Here is a 22,060-nt window from a genome sequence, read left to right as displayed (position 1 = left end):
GATGCTCCGGTCTCGCCCGCTGCCCGCTTCGCCCTCCCTCTACCAGACTCCAGCTCCCCAGTGCCGTCCCGGATTGCTGCCGATGTGGGGGCGCAGCTTCCGCTGACATACGGCTCCGTTCTGGCTGCCCTGCGGGACTTTCGTCTGCAATTGTGTGTTGGCTTGCAAACGCTGAGTGAGCGGTTCGACTCCATACTGTCTGCTGCGGGTCGTGAGCGCCCCGTTTGTGATCAACAAGACGTGAGTCTGCCAGTGCTTTGGTCCTCTTGCGGGGACGCAACGACTGTGTATAACTGTGCTACACTGGTGTCTGCATCTGGCTTTCCCGGCACCCAGGATCAATCGCTCTCCTGCTCAATGGCGGATACTTTGTTTCCCCGTTCATTGCTGCCTGCTTTGTTGTTGCCTGCCTGTTCTGCTTGGGTTTTCGGATCGGGTGGAACCCGCTCTACAGAGCCCTTCTGTCCCAAAACAGAACGTTACCCCCTCCCTAGGGTCTTTTTACACCCAAATAACCACATATATACGTACCACCTAAGGACAGGGAATTCCTATTATATACCTCACAGCCTCGCAATCTCAGCAACCACAGTCTCCCGGCCTTAGGCAGACCCAGAATCTCCTACCCATTCGGCAGCGACACACAAAGTCTCGCGGTCTCAGTCAGACCCAGAATCTCCTACCCATTCGGCAGCGACACACACACACGATCTCGCGACCTCAGTCAGGTCCAGAATCTCCTACCCATTCGGCAGCGACACACAAAGTCTCGCGGTCTCAGTCAGACCCAGAATCTCCTACCCATTCGGCAGCGACACACAAAGTCTCGCGGTCTCAGTCAGACCCAGAATCTCCTACCCATTCGGCAGCGACACACATACACGATCTCGCGACCTCAGTCAGGTCCAGAATCTCCTACCCATTCGGCAGCGACACACAAAGTCTCGCGGTCTCAGTCAGACCCAGAATCTCCTACCCATTCGGCAGCGACACACACGATCTCGCGACCTCAGTCAGGTCCAGAATCTCCTACCCATTCGGCAGCGACACACAAAGTCTCGCGGTCTCAGTCAGACCCAGAATCTCCTACCCATTCGGCAGCGACACACACGATCTCGCGGCCTCAGTCAGACCCAGAATCTCCTACCTACCCGGCAGCCTTAGCACGAGCTCATCCTATTGTTACTGCGGTACACAACAGGGGAATCGGGGTTACCATATATCAGATCACACAAAGACTATTAGTTGAGCACAACCTGTTCTCTAGTTCGAGGGGCTTGTTTTCCCCCTCATCCAGTTACCACTTACCTGACCAGGATTAACCTCTGTTCATTTTAAGGAAACTCTGACTAAAGAATAGGCTATCCTCCTATACAAAAGTACACAACACATGCTAACGTACAATAAGCTAAATACTTTATTTAAATGCCACATGCACATTTACGGAACACATCATACATATATAACCTGCAAGGAAAGTAAAAGATTAAGTTATACACTTCAAAGAAAAAGGGATCGACTTCACCTTGAGGGTACGTCGCCTGTACTCAATGGTCATCTAGGTTCCCTTCTCGTCTATGCCTCGGCTTAGCCTGGAAGTCACCCCTCTGCAGTTGTGGGTCTGCTCCCTTCTCCCTCTCCGAGTCACTGGAACCTCGTCCTTATCGGCTACCCTCTCCTCTTTGGATTCAAGTTCATCATCAGTCTTCCCTGGAATAAGTAATAGCTCTTCTGCTAACGGCCAGATGCCGCCTATGGTCTAGAAGCAAGTGCTCTTATCTCACTCAGACTTTCACTAATATAGAAGTGCATTCCCTCATGGAAATTTCCAGCTCGAAACCTGCCGCCCACCAAATTCCTGTACCTCCCCGTACCAAGGACACTTTCCCAGCCGGCCGGCCTGATGTAGTGTCTTCGGCATGAAGAAAAATACAATCCTTCGATAAGGGCCGGCCTGAACCGGTTCTCTCCAAGCGAATAACACCTCATAACTAAAACATCCCCCTCCCTCTGGAAAGGTCCCGGGCTGCCGGAGCAGAAAGAAAGATGGAGTCTCTCCCGTTTGAGGCCTACCAGGCCTGAATTCAACACAGCTCCATGAAACAACCTCACTATAGGGCAAATTATCCTCAAGGCTAACGAATCTATTCCCTAGGCTATGTATATAGGCCCTGAGCTAAGGGTAGGAGCACGGGATGGTGTCACAAGTGTCTAATAGATAGGCCCTACTCACTACTCCAGTCCTTAGACTCGGATGGAAAGAGACTGAAGTCATATGGATTGCTCTGCAACACCGGAAGGCCGGGAAAATCGAGCAGTACATTCCACCCTTGACTTCAGTCTATTATATATATATACTAAGTGGAACTAACATCTGTGGAAGAATAATATGAAACAAAACTAACTGATCTATGTCTAGTACCAGATGTGCAGAATTGAAGCAGTGAAGGGATACATTGAATAAAACAACAGATAGAAATTAAAACAACAAGAGCAATCAAAATGCCACCTAACGTGTGGCGTAGCATATTCATGTCTGGCAACCAGTTAAAGAGCCAGTCAAACCAGCTCTGATCAATGTGTTTCCTAACTTCATTAGTTAGGTCATGCAATTTATCTATGTGTGCACGAATGGATTGTGTATGATCAGATAAGTTAAAACAGCAGAGACCTTCGAAATCTGAACAACCATGTCCATGTTTAAGCAAAAGATAATCAATGGCTGCTCTATTTTGCAAAATGGCCCTACGTTCACCCTGGGGGTCTAATAGCAAGTCAGACAAGACTGTAGAAGTATGATTAATAGATTTGACCATCCAGCAAGCCATTTTCCCAATGGATTTAGCATTATAAACCGCCAAAGCAGGGACACCAATAATTGAAACAGCTAGACTAAGGTATTCAGACTTGGAATATAAATGCAAAGATGAGTCACAATCCTCCTGTAACGTAGTTGTATCTCGGAGCACACGAGAGTTGGCATTTGGATGTGATGAGAACATAAGTAAACTGAGTCTAGTAATGGCACACGGGCCTCCGGAAATGTTCGCAGGGACATAGGGCCAGGAAGTATTACCACATGAGAAAAGCCATCCGGCAGGTAGCAATATTGCACGATAGTGACTGGGAGTAACTACCAAACTATTGCAAGTCATATTGTTCTGGACGGAAACACATGTGGTCGGTGTCCTCTGGAAACACAGAGTTCGTTCATGAGATGTGAGAACAGTGGCGCCTCTTAACTTGAGACGTAGACATTCAGAAATTGCATTAGGATTACATGTGAGGAAAAAGCATAGATCACCTTGTGTAATGTTATACGTAGTTATTTGGGATTGGATGGGAAGTTGCTCATTCGGCAGTTCAGTACATAAAGGACAATATGCATGGGTAGCAAAATCACCCAGAATAATATTCGGACGAGCCTTTGAAACGTTAAAGATGCTTATTAACGTCTCCAGCGAAGCGGGGACAGCAACTAGGCACGTCGCTAAGATATCGTGCACAGATCTCATCGGTGTCAAACAGAAGTGAGGGGCATCAGTTACTCTTTTCGCCAGCAGTGTCCAAAAGTTCGATGACGAGTCCCACGCATTGAAGGAACGCAACACTCTGGTTCCCAATTCATCCCGGGTTAATGGGATCCCTTCTCTCTCTCCGAAGTAGACCGAACGGTGTCCAGTACCGACACATCCTGCAGCAACAATCCAAAGAATGATCTGAAAAAGAACCAAACACAGGCATTAATCATTCTCGTAAATAACATTTATCAGCTGGGACAGCTTCCCAGCTATCTTTCCCTGGCCTCATAACCAAAATGGTGTTATCCTGACCGGTGGCAATAACCTCTGCTTGTTCAGGGGGATTCTTAGGCGATTGCACCCAAATCTTGGCTCCAGGGTTATCCGTAGAGCCAAAGCCTTTCTGGCCTCGTACAGTTAGCAAAGTTGGGGCAGTGCCTTTCATTATTTCACCACTGAAAACAGGCATAATGAGTAATTGAGCCACTCGGTCGGTGCGGTGTATCAGCAAGTCATTCTCACTGCTATTTAGCAGAAGTACCTTAATCTCTCCCTGATAGTCGCTGTCAATTACCCCTCCAAGTACCTGGATGCCTTTTACAGCCAGCCCCGATCTAGGGGCGATCAATCCAAAATTCCCCGGTGGTATATGAATACCAACACCGGTAGCAATGATGACCCGATTTTTGCTTTCCAGAACGGTGTCATCCATAGCATGCAAATCTAAGCCTGCCGACCCTGGGGTCGCTCTGCATGGAGCCAGAGCTCCGGAAGTAATTTCCCAATACATCACAGTTTCATTAATTACATTAGGCATAGTCTCAACCTTTGGGGGGAACAAACGCATAAGTGGAGATTCAGCATTTAAAAAAGGACGATTATTCAGGATTAATAGTGCTTGGGGTAAAAAGCCTCGCCAATTTTTATACTTGTCATCTGTTAATTTACGTAGCTGATCCTTTAACAGGCCATTCAATCTCTCCACCAAGCCCGAGGCCTGCGGGTAGTAAGGTATATGAAAGATCCACTCAATATTGTTTTCCACACAGAATTCCTGTACCAATCTTCCACAAAAATGGGATGCATTATCAGATTGAATTTGGAATGGCACACCATAATACATCATAATCAATTCTAATGTTTTAATGGTATTCAATTGGGTGGCTTGCTTACATGGAAAAGCTACCAGCAAACCACTATATGTATCGACAATTGTGCAAACATATTGACAATTTCTGCTCATGGGAAGGGGTCCGATGTAATCAATCTGCCAGATTTGAGCGGGCAATTTCCCGCGATGTAAATGACCTCTAACAATTTGGGGTACTTTACGCTGTCTGATATGCTGACAGACGGGACAATGTAGAATAACATTTATGATTAGGTCCAGGGGAATATAAATTCCTCTATCAGCAGCCCACCTGCTAGTGGCCTTCTCTCCAAAGTGTCCTGCCTTCTGGTGTGCCCATTTCGCCAATCCCGCAATATCAGGATCTTGTCTGTCCACCACTGCCTCAGCAATTTTAGATTTCTCATCTGCAATGTTATGAAAAAATTTGTCAAGAGAATCTATGGGGGTGTGAGCATCCACATGGAAGATGGTAACAGTACTCTGTGGGAGCATTTCCCAAATCTCTTGCCATAACTCTTTTCCCCATAACTCTTTGGAGTGTAACCTCCAATTATGGGAATGCCAGGTCGGTAACCAAACGGCCAGTCCATTGGCAGTGGACCAGGAGTCGGTGAAAATATGGCATACACCAGGTAACTCCTGTTTCAAAACTTGATAAACGGCATAGAGCTCTGCGAACTGACTACTCTTCCCTTCACCAGTTGTGCTCAAAAGTTTCTGTGTGATCGGATTATAAGACACCGCCTTCCAGTGCCGTGTAGTTCCAATAAATTTTGCTGACCCATCTGTGAACCACACATGGTTCCTGTCCTCGACGGACAAATCATCAAAAGGTTTACCCCACTTGACAGGAGACTCCTGTTTTAAAGGTACAGAACACTCACTCTCAGTCTCAGTCGATGGTGCTTGCGCCACTTGCTCATGTAAAGACGCAACTCCTTTCGGACCCACACGTGCCCTGTCTTGTATGTACCATTTCCATTTAATCACACTCGCCTCCTGAGCATGCCCAATTCGATGAGTTTTTGGTGAACTCAAAACCCACTGCATAATAGGAATTTCAGGACGCAAGAATATGTCATGTCCCAATGTTAATTGCTCGGTATCCACCAAAGCCCAATAACAAGCAAGTAGCTGTTTCTCAAAGGGTGTATAACGCTCACCAGCATCAGGTAGCTTTTTGGTCCAAAACCCTAATGGTACTTTGCACCTGCCTTGTTTCTGCCACAGACTCCAGTTTGCATAAGGACCTTGCACAGACACATTCAAATCCACATCACCATCACGTACAGGCCAAAGATCCATAGCATGTTGAATTGCCTCTTTCGCTAGACTAAATGCATCTTGTTGTTGCTTACCCCATTCAAATGCATTCTTTTTACGTGTAACACGGTACAACGGGGCCAATATTTGACTCAAATGAGGAATATGCTGGCGCCAAAAACCAAATAAACCAATGAAGCTCTGGGCTTCCTTCCTATTCCTCGGAACCGAAAAATCAAGAATCTTCTGTTTAACTTGAGGGATCACCTCGCGGTGTCCCTCATGCCAATTAATACCTAAAAATTTTACAGCTTGGGACGGACCTTGTAATTTGTCCGGATTGATCTCCCAACCTTTCCCACGCAGACACTCAATGACTCTATCTAATTGTGTCTGAACATCCTCTTGTGTTTCGCCTTGGATCAAAACATCATCAATATAATGACATATCTGAATTTTGGGATGAACTGGTACCCCAGTCAAGTGTTCTGCCACCAGCCGGTGACAGATCGTAGGGCTATGCACATAGCCCTGAGGAAGACTTCTGAACGTCATCTGACGCCCGTTCCACGTAAAACTGAACTGTTCCTGACACTCAGGGGCAATTGGAATAGAAAAGAAAGCATTAGCAATATCGATGGACGCATACCATGTACCTGGATGTGTTTGGATTCTTTCAATCAGGGTGATAACATCCGGTACTGCAGCAGTCAAAGAGGGCGTGTGTTTGTTCAATTCTCGATAATCAACAGTCATGCGCCAAGAATTATCACTTTTACGCACCGGCCAAACAGGATTATTCCAAGCAGAAGTAACTGGAGTTATAACGCCTGCATCAACCAACTCCTGAATGGTGGTACTAATCTCTTCATGACCACCCGGAATACGATACTGCTTCTGACAAACCACTTTGGTCGCCTGGGGAACTTGTATGGGGGGCATCCTTAAACGACCAACCCGTATAGGTCTGGACGAGATATAATGCGTCGTTCCAAATTGGTAACACCCATCATCAAGATGCAATGTCATTCCCTTCAAAATATCAATTCCAATTATGAATTCTAGAAGTGGCACCACTAATACAGAATATTCCTTTCTAGGGATTCTACCTATTCTCATTTCAAGCAAAGTTTGAACTGCAGGGGTTTCCTTTCCTCCTAATCCGGTAATAGTGAAAGGCTGCCCTGTAAATTTCTTTGATTTTCCATGAATAAGAGTGGCCTCCGCTCCTGTATCAACTAATGCTCGGGCCCTTTGGATATTACGATGTCTCCAAAAAATATCAATATCTACATAGGGTCTATTATCTCTGTGAGCCCATCTGTGTACCGGAGCTTGACCTATTTCCTAGTCATTCTTACTGCATTCTGTGTACCAGGACAAATCAGGATAAAGACTCTCACGTTTCTTAGGTATCGGTACCTCCTGTTCATATCCATCTCTATTACGAAATGGATTCCTGTCCTCTACATTGCACTGCGAGTTTCGATCGGCCAAACTGTATCGATCCTCCCTCCTTCTCAATTCAGGGGATTGATCCCTATCATCTCTACGTCTGCTGTAAGCATAATCATTTCTCCCCCTTTCCTTTTCCCCCTCTCTCTCCCTGTCCCGCTCTCGACGAGGGGACAGATCACGTACAGGACGCCGATCATCACGACGATCAAAGCGCCCACGGCGATCATCATCACCGCTACCATCAGAACAACCACGATCACACTCAGTCGTTCGAACACGCCGGGCACCCTCCTTCCGATCTAAGCCCCGTTTGCGAAACATCTCCCACAAACGAGCAGTAGTCTCACCATCAATGTCCTCCCGACGCACACCGTCAGCCAAAAGACCAGTAAAGATATCACGTCTAGTAAATTTATATTCACCAGGAGTACGGGTGTCAGGCCGGGACTGACGTTCAGGTTTAAACCACTCACCCAACTCACCGAGTTGGCGTACCGACTCCAACACCGTAGATAGTACATTACCAGTCTGGTTAATCAACAAAGTCATCATGACCTGCTTGTAGGCAACAGGAGAAGAGCGAATGATACGATTCCGCACAGAAGAAGTCAACATCCCATCAAGCAATCTGTCAGCAGTGCCCAGAAAAATAGCCGTTTTCATCACTTCCTCCTTAAGACGTTGCGCAGCATCACGCAAGGTATACCACGGCTTGTCATTGACAGGCCAGTCAGATTCAGTAGGATACTTCAAATTACAACCCTCAGTCGCCAATTGGAGCAAAGAAATCTGACCACCACCATTATAGTTACGAAAATGATCTTGTACAGTAGAATCCAAACTCAAAGAACAAAACTTCAAACAATCGCCAGTGTCCAACATAATACCAGCAGCGCCTAGTTCATAAAGGCGCACCATCCATGTGAGCAAAGCCTCACCAGTCCGCTGCCGAAAGCGCTGCAAAATATCACTAATTTCTTGTTGGGTAAAATCTTCCAAACAGTCCAAAGAAACACCCTGCGGAGCATTGGGAGACTGCTGCAACTTCCGACGAAAAACCGGATGCGCAGAAACCACGGGACGAGCATCACAAGGAGCCCGAGCAGTACTAGTAGAGGGACAATCAGTGTAAGAAGTATCGATCCCGCCCGAAGAACGAGCGCAATCACGGGGTGCACCATCAGAGGTGCGAGAAGTAGACTTACTTCCATGACGGGAACGAGAAAACTCATGCATAGCACCTTCGTCACCCGAGGAACAAGACGTAGTCGAGTCCCAGATATTACCATCCCATTCATCAGGATTCCAATCCAGTCCAGCCTTCGCCACGGCCAGGCGCACCTTACGCGACGAAACTCGACCACGCCTGTTCTTGTACTTGTAACGAGCAATCCGCACAGCCGCCCTTTCAGCAACCGTTTGGTAAGTGTCAAGTTTGTCGGAAAGCAACTTGTTTTGACAGCGCAATAAAGTATTGGAATTCTGAACCTCAACAAAGTGCGATTCCGCATCCTTAAGAGAGATCTGCAATTTCAGCAACCTCTCATGCAAAATCCGATACGCAGATAGAACAACCCAACCTCTGCGCCCCAAAGCGGGAACTTCCTCACCCTTCAAGACAGGTGCCGTCTGTAAACAAGTAATCACGTCTGCCGGTTCCGCCGACTCCAAAGAAGAGTTCCAATTTTCACTCAAACCAGTAGAGTCAGCCCACTCTCGGGCCAAGGCACCATAAGGCGTTGAATCCCATCCGGGAATATCAACGGACAATTTAAGAGTAGATTTAGATTTCCTAGAAAACATCGCGAAAAAGAAAGAAAAAGAAACGCAGAGAAAAGAAAGGAAGAGAGAAAGAAAGAGAAAGAAAAAGTATAAACGCAAATGTACAAAAAAAGAAAATCACGCACACGCCGAAAGCAAACACAAGACAACCACAACACACACAGGTTACGTAAACAGTTCGTGACGCCAAATGTTCTGCTTGGGTTTTCGGATCGGGTGGAACCCGCTCTACAGAGCCCTTCTGTCCCAAAACAGAACGTTACCCCCTCCCTAGGGTCTTTTTACACCCAAATAACCACATATATACGTACCACCTAAGGACAGGGAATTCCTATTATATACCTCACAGCCTCGCAATCTCAGCAACCACAGTCTCGCGGCCTTAGGCAGACCCAGAATCTCCTACCCATTCGGCAGCGACACACAAAGTCTCGCGGTCTCAGTCAGACCCAGAATCTCCTACCCATTCGGCAGCGACACACACACACGATCTCGCGACCTCAGTCAGGTCCAGAATCTCCTACCCATTCGGCAGCGACACACAAAGTCTCGCGGTCTCAGTCAGACCCAGAATCTCCTACCCATTCGGCAGCGACACACAAAGTCTCGCGGTCTCAGTCAGACCCAGAATCTCCTACCCATTCGGCAGCGACACACACACACGATCTCGCGACCTCAGTCAGGTCCAGAATCTCCTACCCATTCGGCAGCGACACACAAAGTCTCGCGGTCTCAGTCAGACCCAGAATCTCCTACCCATTCGGCAGCGACACACACGATCTCGCGACCTCAGTCAGGTCCAGAATCTCCTACCCATTCGGCAGCGACACACAAAGTCTCGCGGTCTCAGTCAGACCCAGAATCTCCTACCCATTCGGCAGCGACACACACGATCTCGCGGCCTCAGTCAGACCCAGAATCTCCTACCTACCCGGCAGCCTTAGCACGAGCTCATCCTATTGTTACTGCGGTACACAACAGGGGAATCGGGGTTACCATATATCAGATCACACAAAGACTATTAGTTGAGCACAACCTGTTCTCTAGTTCGAGGGGCTTGTTTTCCCCCTCATCCAGTTACCACTTACCTGACCAGGATTAACCTCTGTTCATTTTAAGGAAACTCTGACTAAAGAATAGGCTATCCTCCTATACAAAAGTACACAACACATGCTAACGTACAATAAGCTAAATACTTTATTTAAATGCCACATGCACATTTACGGAACACATCATACATATATAACCTGCAAGGAAAGTAAAAGATTAAGTTATACACTTCAAAGAAAAAGGGATCGACTTCACCTTGAGGGTACGTCGCCTGTACTCAATGGTCATCTAGGTTCCCTTCTCGTCTATGCCTCGGCTTAGCCTGGAAGTCACCCCTCTGCAGTTGTGGGTCTGCTCCCTTCTCCCTCTCCGAGTCACTGGAACCTCGTCCTTATCGGCTACCCTCTCCTCTTTGGATTCAAGTTCATCATCAGTCTTCCCTGGAATAAGTAATAGCTCTTCTGCTAACGGCCAGATGCCGCCTATGGTCTAGAAGCAAGTGCTCTTATCTCACTCAGACTTTCACTAATATAGAAGTGCATTCCCTCATGGAAATTTCCAGCTCGAAACCTGCCGCCCACCAAATTCCTGTACCTCCCCGTACCAAGGACACTTTCCCAGCCGGCCGGCCTGATGTAGTGTCTTCGGCATGAAGAAAAATACAATCCTTCGATAAGGGCCGGCCTGAACCGGTTCTCTCCAAGCGAATAACACCTCATAACTAAAACATCCCCCTCCCTCTGGAAAGGTCCCGGGCTGCCGGAGCAGAAAGAAAGATGGAGTCTCTCCCGTTTGAGGCCTACCAGGCCTGAATTCAACACAGCTCCATGAAACAACCTCACTATAGGGCAAATTATCCTCAAGGCTAACGAATCTATTCCCTAGGCTATGTATATAGGCCCTGAGCTAAGGGTAGGAGCACGGGATGGTGTCACAAGTGTCTAATAGATAGGCCCTACTCACTACTCCAGTCCTTAGACTCGGATGGAAAGAGACTGAAGTCATATGGATTGCTCTGCAACACCGGAAGGCCGGGAAAATCGAGCAGTACACTGCCTCACCGCGTCCGCAAGAGTATCCAGCTGAGCTACACCTGACGTCCTCGAGGAACCGTTCACGGTGGCCTACGGCTTCTTTTATGTGGAACTCCTGTACTTTACAGGCCAGGTCTGGATTTTATATGGTGTGCAAGGGGACCTCAATAGATGATCGGCGGCCATTTTGTGACTCTACTTCTCCATCTTCTTCCAAGCGGCCATATTGTCTTTGTCTGCACGGGATGCGGGGCCTTCATGAGGGGGCTGGTCTAATCTTAAGCCCGCGATCGGGCCAGGGCTAGATTGATTTATATCACCATGGTTTCACGGACGGGCTGGACTGGGACTGGAACTGTTTGCATATGTTGTGCGCACTCGTCGCGATCTGTCTGCCTTCATTTAATTGTTGTGATATGTTATCTTCACACGACCGCCTTTGGGTGTAGTGGGGTTTCAGTGTGTGGAGGCGTGGCTGGCCGGTGGTTTCGGGCGCTCCGAGGTTACGTGGGCTCCTCCCCGCCTTCTTTCTTCTTTGTTTTCTTATTTTCTTTACTCCTACTTTCTCTCTCGTCTATATTTCGGGTTCATTGGGCGACAGGCACTATGCTGGGGGGGGGGGGGCAGGCCGTAGCCTCCGCATTGGTGTAGGGTGGGGGGGTAATTTACTGTTTCTTTTTAGTTCTATGGGCCTCTTTCTTCCATGTCTCTGCGCTATACTTGTTTCGATTCGGGGTCCGGGTGTGGGGTGGATTGAGTGGGGGCGGCTTTGAAGGGGTGCGTATTTACTCATGTGATTATCCTGTTATCTAACTGCATCGCCTCACTGTATGAGATTTTCTATGGCTGTTTTAATGATGCTGCTGCTCTCCCGTGTAGTGAAGCCATCGTGCGGACTCGAATCTCCTTGGTTCTATCCTCTACTGACTTTTTTCTTGATAAAATTATTTTGAAAACCTTAAAATTAACCTTCACTTCTCCTTCCCCTGGTGTCAAGGATCCCTCCAGTGTATAAATCCTGAATCGTTGCTAATCTTGACCATTGATGCACAGGGGATGTAATGTTTGTCTCTGTGCTCAACCGTATTGTGGCCGGCCTGATGGTTGTAGGCCCGTATTTGTTCTTTTACTATGCACAAAGGTTTTTAAAAAAAAATTAAAAAAAAACAACAAGGCCAAAACACGTCATGGCAGATCAATTATTGTTTATTCACTAATTACATGGAGCAAGTTAATCTGAGTTTGCGACTGCGTCCACAAAGGAATACAGGATGAGCATAAAAAGGAACCGAGCTGGCTGACTCCAACTGGCAGACTTCCCCTTCGATTTGGACTAGTGCAACAGCGTTTAGCCATACAGAGCATTTGTTGATTGATATATATTATATTTTTTTTTTTCTCAAATTAACAGGCTGCACTCCCGAAGGCTTCATATTTCCTAATTTTTAATGACCAAACATCCGCGTTTTGACAAACACGGACGTGTTTCGACTGCCGGGTCTTGATCATGATAGGTGAGTCCTTTCTTTGTGGCACATTTTATACAGTGGCCCATAAGGTCCATTATGAGAACTGTAGTACCATATACATAATCAATCATTGTATGGAAGTAAATACAATAGTTGTTGGGCACAAACATTTTTGCATGTATATAAGCCGAGAATATCACTGAAGTGACATTTTATTGCTAACGTGTTTCCAGCTCACATTGATGAACAATATATATTACCAACAAGTGCTCAGAAAGACTTATATTGAAAACTGTGCATTATATATACTTATTTGTTCTCGAGTTATGACATTTTTAAATGTGACTAAATAGCTCTAAGCTGAGACTATACATTTGAATAATTGATAATTCTGGGACAAGTGATTTCACTTTTATTGCATCTTACATTCTTTCTGAGAAAGAGCAGCAATTATGCCTGCACAATTATTTGTTAAATACTTTCAATAATGTTTGTGCCCAACAACTATTATATTTACTTCCATACAATGACTGATTCTGTATATGGTACTACAGTCTCGATAATGCCCTATAACACACCCCAATTTTGGATGATGTCTATGCTATAGATGTTTTTGATAACGCATCCCATACAAACTGTTGTTACGAACAACGCCAAACTATATCTTTGACTGGCAAATTCCCATTTATTATGATCTCTATGGTATTGATGGTTGTGGTGATGCACTCCAAACAAAACTGTAATAACCAAACCTGCTTGCAACCCACTCCTGACTCTCCCATTTGGATTTTCATATAATTTGATCCGGTGGCCTCATGTTTTCTTTCTGTATCACTAACTATACAATTGGGGTGCCACTGGCATCTGGCCGCTGAACAATAATTAGGTTCTCGTTTGTTCTTCACCTTATGCACTGGTGTAAGAAAGTGCCATCTTCCCTCATGGTATGCCCCTACTTTTTGCTGAATTGCTGAATGTACTTTGACTGAGTGTGCCCCGGGCTCCTGCCAATGAGGTGCCCAGGGCCTATGTTCCTTCCCTAAAAACTGTGCTGAAACCTAAAACCCAACTTGGCAAACCCTGGCCACATGTCAGCCCCTGGTAAATGGTACACTAGGTACCCAGGGCCTTGTGACCAGGGAAGGCCTCTAAGGGCTGCAGCACTCATTGTGCCACCCTTAGAGGCCCTGTACCCTGACACAAACACACTGCCCTTGCAGGCTGAGTGTCTGGGTATAGGACAAAACAGAGAGTCGACATGGCACACATCCCTGTGTGCCATGCCTACAACATACACTGCCCTGGCATACATCAGCCACCCCTCTAGCTGGGTGCCCTATGCCAGTGTTGTGGGTACAGGAGCATGAGCCCTGTGCCCCTACAGTACCCAGGTCCATTCCTGGGCACTGTAAGTGCAGTTCTGCCATTTAAGAGTATATGGTGCTTGGAGATCGTCAAACACGAATTCCACAGCACCATGATGGCTCCACTGAAGACTGAGAAGTTTAGTATCAAACTTCTCAGCACATTAAACCCGCACTGATGCCAGTGTGGGATTTAATGTACCAAGTACCCCAGAGGGCATCTTAGAGATGCCCCTTGAAACCTAACCTACAATCCACGTCTGGTCTGGGAGGCTGCCTAGGCTGACACACAGCAGACATGCTGCTGGACCCCTGGGTAGAGAGCCATCCGCTCTCCTGGGCCTGCAACAATACACTTCCTGGGCTAGGTGCTAGGTCTCCTCAACCAGGATGGGCAGGGAAAGCTTCAAAGGCATGCCGCCGTTGTGAACTTCTCCAGGCCACTTGCTGTACTCAGCAACTGGCCCCTACCGGTTCTAAACCCCCACTCTGGTGGGAAGACTGGCCGGAAACCCCAACGAAGGACAGGAGGTGTGCCAGCCTCTGCCAACCCCATCCCTCAGGTGGGGGAGGCGAGGTGAAGCACATCTCCGGGCTCTCGCCATCTTGAAGATACCCACCCCAGGGCAGGGACCCAGTGGTCCCTGCCCTTTACCTACCCATAACTTCCCTAAATGTAGTATTTAGGGGCACCCTGAATCTTCCTTCCTTAGATCCAGATTCCGAAACAGCAAAGAAGATCAAGAAGAAAGAAGACATGCCATGCAGCTACTAACAAGAGGAAGACACCAACTGCTTTGGCCCCAGCCCTACCGGCCTGTCGACCCTCGAACCTTCTCCTGCTAAATCCCGGCATCTCCCGTGGCCAGCAACCTCACAAACCCCGGAGGACCTGGCTACCTTGTGACTCTGAGCATTTGGGACTCCCACGAGCAGTGGCACTGCTCAAAGCAAGTAACAGACCCCTGGCATCAGCCAGGAACCTCGAACCCTGCACACTCTGCACCCGCCAAGCCTGGCCTGTGCTGGAGTGGACAAAGACCACGAGGACGTCCCCCTGGCGACTGTAACCCCGAATCCGGCAACCAAGGACCCACCTCGACGCTCCTGACGATGCCTACAGTCTCAGAACCAGGGACCCCCCCCAACCGCGATCAACAGAGGGTAAGATTTCCCGGCACCAAAAGCTCAATCTTCGTCCCCGAGCTTGCAGCCTTTGGCCCTGGCAGTGCAACTTCTACTCTAACCTACTTCCCTATTTGCCCTGAGTAAGTGACAGGGAGCCCAGCTCCCACAGCCACGTAGCCTGCTAGCCAGCAGCCACCAACCACGGGCCCCCTGCCTTCCATAGGATAACATTGGGCCTACCTCACTCTGCACCCGGCTGCCCCTGTGCCGCTGAGGGTGTAACAACTGTACTTACCTGACCCTGGGAGACCCCTGAGTCTATGCCCAGCACCTTAGCTCTGCCAGTCGAGTACTTACCCAAAAGCCGATAAACACTTTTCTTCCATAGGGTAACATTGGCAGGTTTCACTTGGAAATTCTTTTGAGTGTGGAGTTTCTAAACTTTAAAATATTCACCTAAAATCAACCGAGGAACGAAATCGAAAATACTCACCTGCTATTAGGAGAGATCCCAGTGCTGGATCTTGGTGCCCAGCACTGATCCTAAAAAGTAATTACAACCATACTTACCGCGGCGCTAACTCAATTTTCTCCCATAGGAAACCATTGACTGTTTTTCTGTGAAATTTCTTCTGTCGATTTTTGCAAACTACAAATATTCTTTAAAAATCGTACCAACTGTGAAAACGTAATTACTTACCTGTTTTAGATAGATGTCCCAGTACTGAGCTTAGGAGCCCAGCACTGGATTACAAATGTAACGAGAACATACTTTACCTGCAATTTGGATTTCCTTTCATAGGATAACATTGCCTGGTTTTTGCTGAAAAAGTTTCTAAGTGTCGATTTTGCAAACTTACAAATATTCGTTACAAATTGCCTGTGTAACCTAAACGCATTCTCTCAACTGCTTACAGGTGGTACACTAGTGCTGGATTCAGGATCCAACACTGAGCTAGAAAAAGTAACAATAACCCCACTTACCTGCTAAGTAAATTTCCTTCCATAGGATAACATTGGTGATTTCATTAGAAAAAATTTCTAAGTGTCAACTTTTAAAATACTAAAATATTGCTTAAAAATCACAACAGTAACTACATCGTATTGCAAAAGTATTTAACTAAAGCATCTCATTCTGAGAAAGTATATTTTAATACCTATTGTTGGTTCTAAAATAAAACACACATTTATTTTTTATATAAACCATAGGCCTAGAGTTCAATTCTTGAGTGTGTGAGACCATTTGCTGACTGAGTGTGTACAACAAATGCTTTACACTGTCCTCTGATACTGCCTTACTGATCGACCAAGCTACCACTTTAGAGAGTAAGGTTATATCTAACTTTAGCCTCTGACGACTGTGGACTCTGTACACACTGTACCTATTTGGGAACAGTATATACAGAGCCATTTTCCTACAACTGGAGACTTATTTACTTTTAAATCCTGGTTTTGTATATACACTTATGTTCAGTGATGAAAAAGCCCCAGGCCTTCGCACCACTAGGGGGTGAAATACGTGTTGGCTGCACTTTTGTGTGCTTTTACATTCTGGATAATCAAGAGCAACTTGGAATAAAAAAAACTCTAAAGGCTACACTACAAAACCTTCAAAATTAGTAAACCACTCATGAGCTGTTGGAATAGTTACCCATTGGGGTAGAGGAATTACCACTAGATCTAGTCACCAGCTCTGTCATTTTCTCCCCAATCAAAGCTTTCTACATTAATGGGTTAGGGGTTTCTCGTTCTGGTTCATACGAACTAACCCATTGAGGTAGGATGGGCACGACCAGGAATAGTAACCCTTTTGGTCCACTTTACTACATGTATTCATATATACATACACACATATGAGATGTTGCAGAAAAGTTCTAGAATAGACGTGGTTATGTATGTGGATACCAACCATATTTTGGAGGATTGTATCACACAAATATGTAGATGGAAAGAGACAAGCTTTCAATGCGGTGTGAAATTTAAGGTAGGTATTGATTATTGTTATTTTTACATGAATCTATTTTAAATGCTCAGAAACAGCTTCCGGAACCAATTTCAACAAGCATTTGCAATGCAATTGGTCTCGTCTTTGGGACTTTATATGTATTTAGCTATGCGGCACATTAACCTGGGTGCTGAAGCATCTACTGTTCTTTAACATGGAGGAAAAGTAAGCACCAAACTGCGTGACACCCCAGGTATGGGAACACATGGAGAGAAATATTGCCTTTTAGTGGGAAACGGTATAGTTCAAAGCTCTATTTTTAATATACAATCAGGGCCTTTGGTGGTCATAGCACTGAAAATACAAGATTTGAAAAAAATATTATTGTCTACAGGTGCTCATGGAAGACAATTGCTATGGACTGGAATCTGGAGAATGTTAAAAAGATTCTGGTATTTCACTGACCTCTGCTGGTCGTTTTCTATCAAGAAAGTTAAATAGAGGCAGTTGCCAGAAAAAATGTAAACAGAAAGTCCCTCAGCAGAAAGCAATTCTAGTATTTTACTGATCTCTACTGGTCGTTTTCTATCAAGACACTTAAATAGAGGGAGTTGAACAAGCAGAAAGCAATTCTGGTATTTTATTGACCTCTACTGGTCATTTCTATCAAGACAGTTAAATAGAGGCAGTTGAACAGAAAAAAAGTCCCTAAGCGGAAGCAGACAAGTCATAGGGCTGATCTCCAGAGCCCACAAAGTGCATACACATATATGTATTCACTGAAAAAACCATAGGTTTCACACACGTTATAGTTAGGAATTAGCATTTAAAAAACCTTGCAAATTCACTTAAAAAACCATAGGTTTCACACATGTTATAGTTAGGTGGATATTTCACTCGTAAAAAAACGATGAAATTCCCCCGTTATAGTTAGTTCAGATAACTATAACTCACGCGCCCACAATCCACTGCTCATGACGTCACATATTACATCACTCATGACATGGTCAGTGGCATCACTCATGCCATCACTGATGACATCATCCTTGTGATAGAGTGGCGGTCGCGCAAGTTAGAGTTATCTGAACTAACTATAACGGGGGAATTTCATTGGTTTTTTACGAGTGAAATATCCACCTAACTATAACATGTGTGAAACCTATGGTTTTTTAAGTGAATTTGCAAGGTTTTTTAAATGCCAATTCCTAACTATAACGTGTGTGAAACCAATGTTTTTTTCAGTGAATTTGTACGGTTTTTTAAATGCTAATTTATTTATGTATTATTATTTTTTATATATATTTATTTTACAATAAACTACGTATTAAAATTTTTTTTTGGGGGGGGGGGTTTTCACCATGCACGCACGGTGCGCGCACCCCCGCGATTTAAAAAATAATAATAATAATTTTCTGCCTTCGGGGTCCTTCAGGGACCCCCTGACAAAGGCTAGGGGGTTAGGAACTCTCTACCCTGCCCCCTTTTCACGTTCGCCACCCTCCTTTTTCACTCTCGCACTGAAAACAAACAAAATGGCGGCCGACACTACCTGATTTTGACCGATTCGAACGTTGACTAACATGTAACCACCAATCAGAATTACGCTCGCGCACGTTAGGGTGCTCGCACGGTGCGCACTTATAGATATGTATATGTTTTTAAATGCTATTTTCTCAGGAACTACTGAACAGATTGACACTAGACCTGCGAAAGGCACTTCCCTGACCTGAGGACTACCTCTCTGCCAAATTTCAAGTAATTCTGTTCAGCCGTTCGGGCTGTACCTTCGACTAAAGGTCCTATGGAAAAATGCATGGGGAAAACGCGTTTTGGGACCCCCCTTTTTTCTCGGCCCCCGCTTGACGACTCACCCTGAGACTTTCAGGGTAGGAGCTGAACAGAGCGCCCCATTAGTTTTGAAAATTTCGCGAGGATTCGTCAACCGGCGCCAAAGTTATTCAAAATAGAATTTTCAGATTTCCTATGGAAACTCGGTCTTAACTATAACTATCTACTGGCGACCGCCAGTAGATAATATCCTAAAGTATATACAAGAGGTCTTGAATGCTCGACCTAATAATTTAAGGTTTACGACTGAAGAAACTCTGCTTAGTTTCCAGGACAAGGATCAACCTCTATACGTCTTTACTGTCTTTGTTAGGTCGAGCCTGGGCAGTGCATGGGTTGCTCTGCAAGGCATGCTGTCTTGAGGTTAAGAATAGAAGCTCTGCCCATCTTTTCAATTGGTTCCTGTTACTGTCCTTGCGAAATCATTGCTTTTCATTTGTAAATAGGCTTAATAGTCCCACCTTGGTAGCATTTGTAACCTTCTATAACGACTAGACTTTTTACTTGTGTCGTTACACGGTCTGCTTTATAAGTCGGTGAGCACTATTTTCTTCAATGATCTTCCTGTATTCCACCCACGGCATCGCAGCACGCCACACAATTTTAGTAATTTATTTATTTAAATTACTGCGCGGTCCGATTTAACTATAGCCGCCGCGCTTAATTAATTTACAGCGTGGTCCGCTTTCAGTTTAATGGCCGCACTTATTTAATTATTTATTTTACAGTTCGGGGCGCTTTCCCATTAGCTACTGCATGTACCTATTCAATTAACAGCGTGTGCTGCTTTCACTTTAGTGGCCGCGCTACAGAACCTTTCTAAATTAATTATATTTTTTTTCACTTTGGATGAAAGAGCTCCATATGGGCTTTAACTTTAATGTTGGCCGCGCCCCTTTCTTTAGACGCTGCTCACTGTAAGCTGAATAATGCAAGCAGCGTCTAAAGAAAGGGGCGGGCCACCATTAAAGTGGTCTCGCATTTGCGAGAGTTTGAGCAATTGGCATTAAAAATAATGATGCCTTTTATATATGTGTTGCTTTTAAAAACACATAAATAAAAGGCAGACCTCCAAGTATCACACATCAGGCGTGATACTAGTGCATTTTTGTGCGGTGGTCCGCATCACCGCATTAAAATGCAAGGTCACGCATTTGTAGCGTCTCCTTGACACCACTATCCGTGCAGAGGAAGAGACCAGCGCGACCGAAATCGCGGTCCTGACCAAACAATGGTGACTCCTGATGAGCAAGCAACACAGTTGGGGGACCAGTGCTGCTCTGGCAGAGTGTATGATTTATCTCAAGTGTGCAATTCTTGAATGGCAGGTCAGGAGTGTCGCGCCAACCTAGTGGCTCATTGTTGCGCTGGCGGCAGCAATGAGCATTCATTATAAGCCCAGCTGCTGCGGGTCGGCCAGCACGGCATTCACGTGATGTGGTGAGGTCACGTGAATGCAACTAACAGTGTATCCATTACTCTCTCTGACTGTGCAGCAGGGAAAGCGGCAGTTATGTTGCTTTAGTTTGCCGCAGCCCCCCACGCGTCGCTGCAATAATCATATTGGTGCCTCGTCGATCATGGGCACCGGAGTTCACTGGACGTTGAAAAGGGTCGCACAGAGGCAGGATCAGGTAATCATTAAAATAGGATCTGACTGCCTCTGGTGCGTGCTGCAGGACTCGTCACGGCCGCACTAGCAGGTGTGTGTGAATTCTGATTGTATTGTTGGGAATGCTTCCTTTTACAGTCAGCCTGATTCTGTAACTCTCAGCTGTGCTCTCCTCAGCTGATGCTGCGGAAATGTTAGTTAAATATTGGTTTAAAAGGCAGCAGCTGAGATCTGCGCTGGTGCCTCTCAGCCTTCTTAGTCGGTCCCACGTGGACAGAGGCTGCCTGGTCAGACTCAGTGATGCGTGGATTAATTGATTGTGACTCCTGCAAGGCACCTCACACCAAGGAGCCGTGCATTTAAGTAGCCAGCGTGCGTGCTCTGTCTCTTACAAATGCCGGTATCTCAAATAGGCGGCTAATATTATCCCTCCACTTTTTTAATGTAACCCACCCTGATGTTTATGATGTTATTAGAGATACTACGGGAATCTATTCTTTTTTCTTTCTTAATAAGAATCCTTTTCGCTCCGGACCACGAGTTGGAAAATGGTCTTCAATTGGAGTTTTATCTCTACTCGTTGAATTATATTGTTCGCAGTTTAACAAAGAAGAAAGATGGCTGTTTGTGGGGGGGACTTTATAGCATATTGGAATGTTCATTGAAGTTCTGTATTCTTCAATTGTTTCTGCTGAGCTGTGGCAATAAAGGAGATTTGCACAACGTTAGCCTCCGTGTCTTTAATAAAATCCACATATTCTGCCCAGCAGGCTGTGAAAAATCTAATTTTTGCTCGCGAGAGAGTGTCACTCATAGTCGTTGAAATGTCACTCCTCAGAAATTATGAAAATGTCACACATAGCAATCTGAAACCTTGGCAGCTATGAAAAGGCATTGTCATTTACAATGTCAATAGCTTAAACAATCGCAAATGCGAGATGTATTGCATTGAAAATGGTTAATTATATTTGACAGCAGAGTGACATGACTAAACAGTAACTCTAATTTGAGGAAAATATTTATTCCGGATAGGAAAGTTGTGTAATCTTTGTTCACAGCAATGTATGCAATTACGTTGTCCTTTGCCACATAAAACCACTAGCCCAAGAGGAGCTTCAAAGTAATTCTCGTTTCACGCCGTTTTAATTACATGTCCGTCACGTGGGTGTGAACTCAATAAAATTATTTTAGCGCACTGGCCCTCTCGCACAGCCCGTTCCAAAAGGGCCGCCACCTTCCCTGACTACCATTCCTCCCCAAAACAAGATGGCCGTCGCGTACCTTAACCAACATGGAGGTTGCGTTCCTTCACCAAGATGGCGTCAGCCCTGCAGCGGCTATCGGGGTGGCAACGAGGAGCAGCCTCGTGACGTCCAGGCAGCTGCTATGGGGCTGCGCATGCGTGCAGTGCTATTCTGGGCAGGCTCCGGGCAGGCATGAGCACCAAGAAAGGT

The 22,060-nt window shown here is 45.8% G+C and overlaps 2 protein-coding genes across 3 annotated transcripts in view; one reads left to right on the top strand and one right to left on the bottom strand.

Annotated features, from left to right (window-relative positions):
- Positions 1-1,759: 1,759 nt before the first annotated feature.
- On the bottom strand, positions 1,760-22,015 carry LOC146797128 (uncharacterized). The gene is made up of 3 exons (XM_085631503.1): positions 21,888-22,015; positions 2,745-3,719; positions 1,760-1,774 (listed from the first exon to the last, which is right to left on the bottom strand). The coding sequence occupies exons 1-3, from the start codon at positions 21,897-21,899 to the stop codon at positions 1,760-1,762; spliced, it is 1,002 nt and encodes a 333-aa protein (XP_085487629.1). The 5' UTR covers positions 21,900-22,015.
- SRPK3 (SRSF protein kinase 3) overlaps positions 21,911-22,060 on the top strand; it is a 192,186-nt gene continuing 192,036 nt past the window's right edge. Inside the window, exon 1 of one of the 2 annotated variants that reach the window (XM_085629782.1) lies at positions 21,911-22,058. In XM_085629782.1, coding sequence (XP_085485908.1) covers positions 22,043-22,058 — 16 coding nt within the window. In that variant the 5' untranslated portion in view covers positions 21,911-22,042. The remainder of the gene's footprint in view (positions 22,059-22,060) is intronic. The other variant, XM_085629785.1, reaches the window with a different exon arrangement.

This window comes from Triturus cristatus, chromosome 10, assembly GCF_964204655.1.
Source record: "Triturus cristatus chromosome 10, aTriCri1.1, whole genome shotgun sequence".
Classification (NCBI taxonomy): domain Eukaryota; kingdom Metazoa; phylum Chordata; class Amphibia; order Caudata; family Salamandridae; genus Triturus; species Triturus cristatus.
This window is presented reverse-complemented; position numbering and strand designations above follow the sequence as displayed.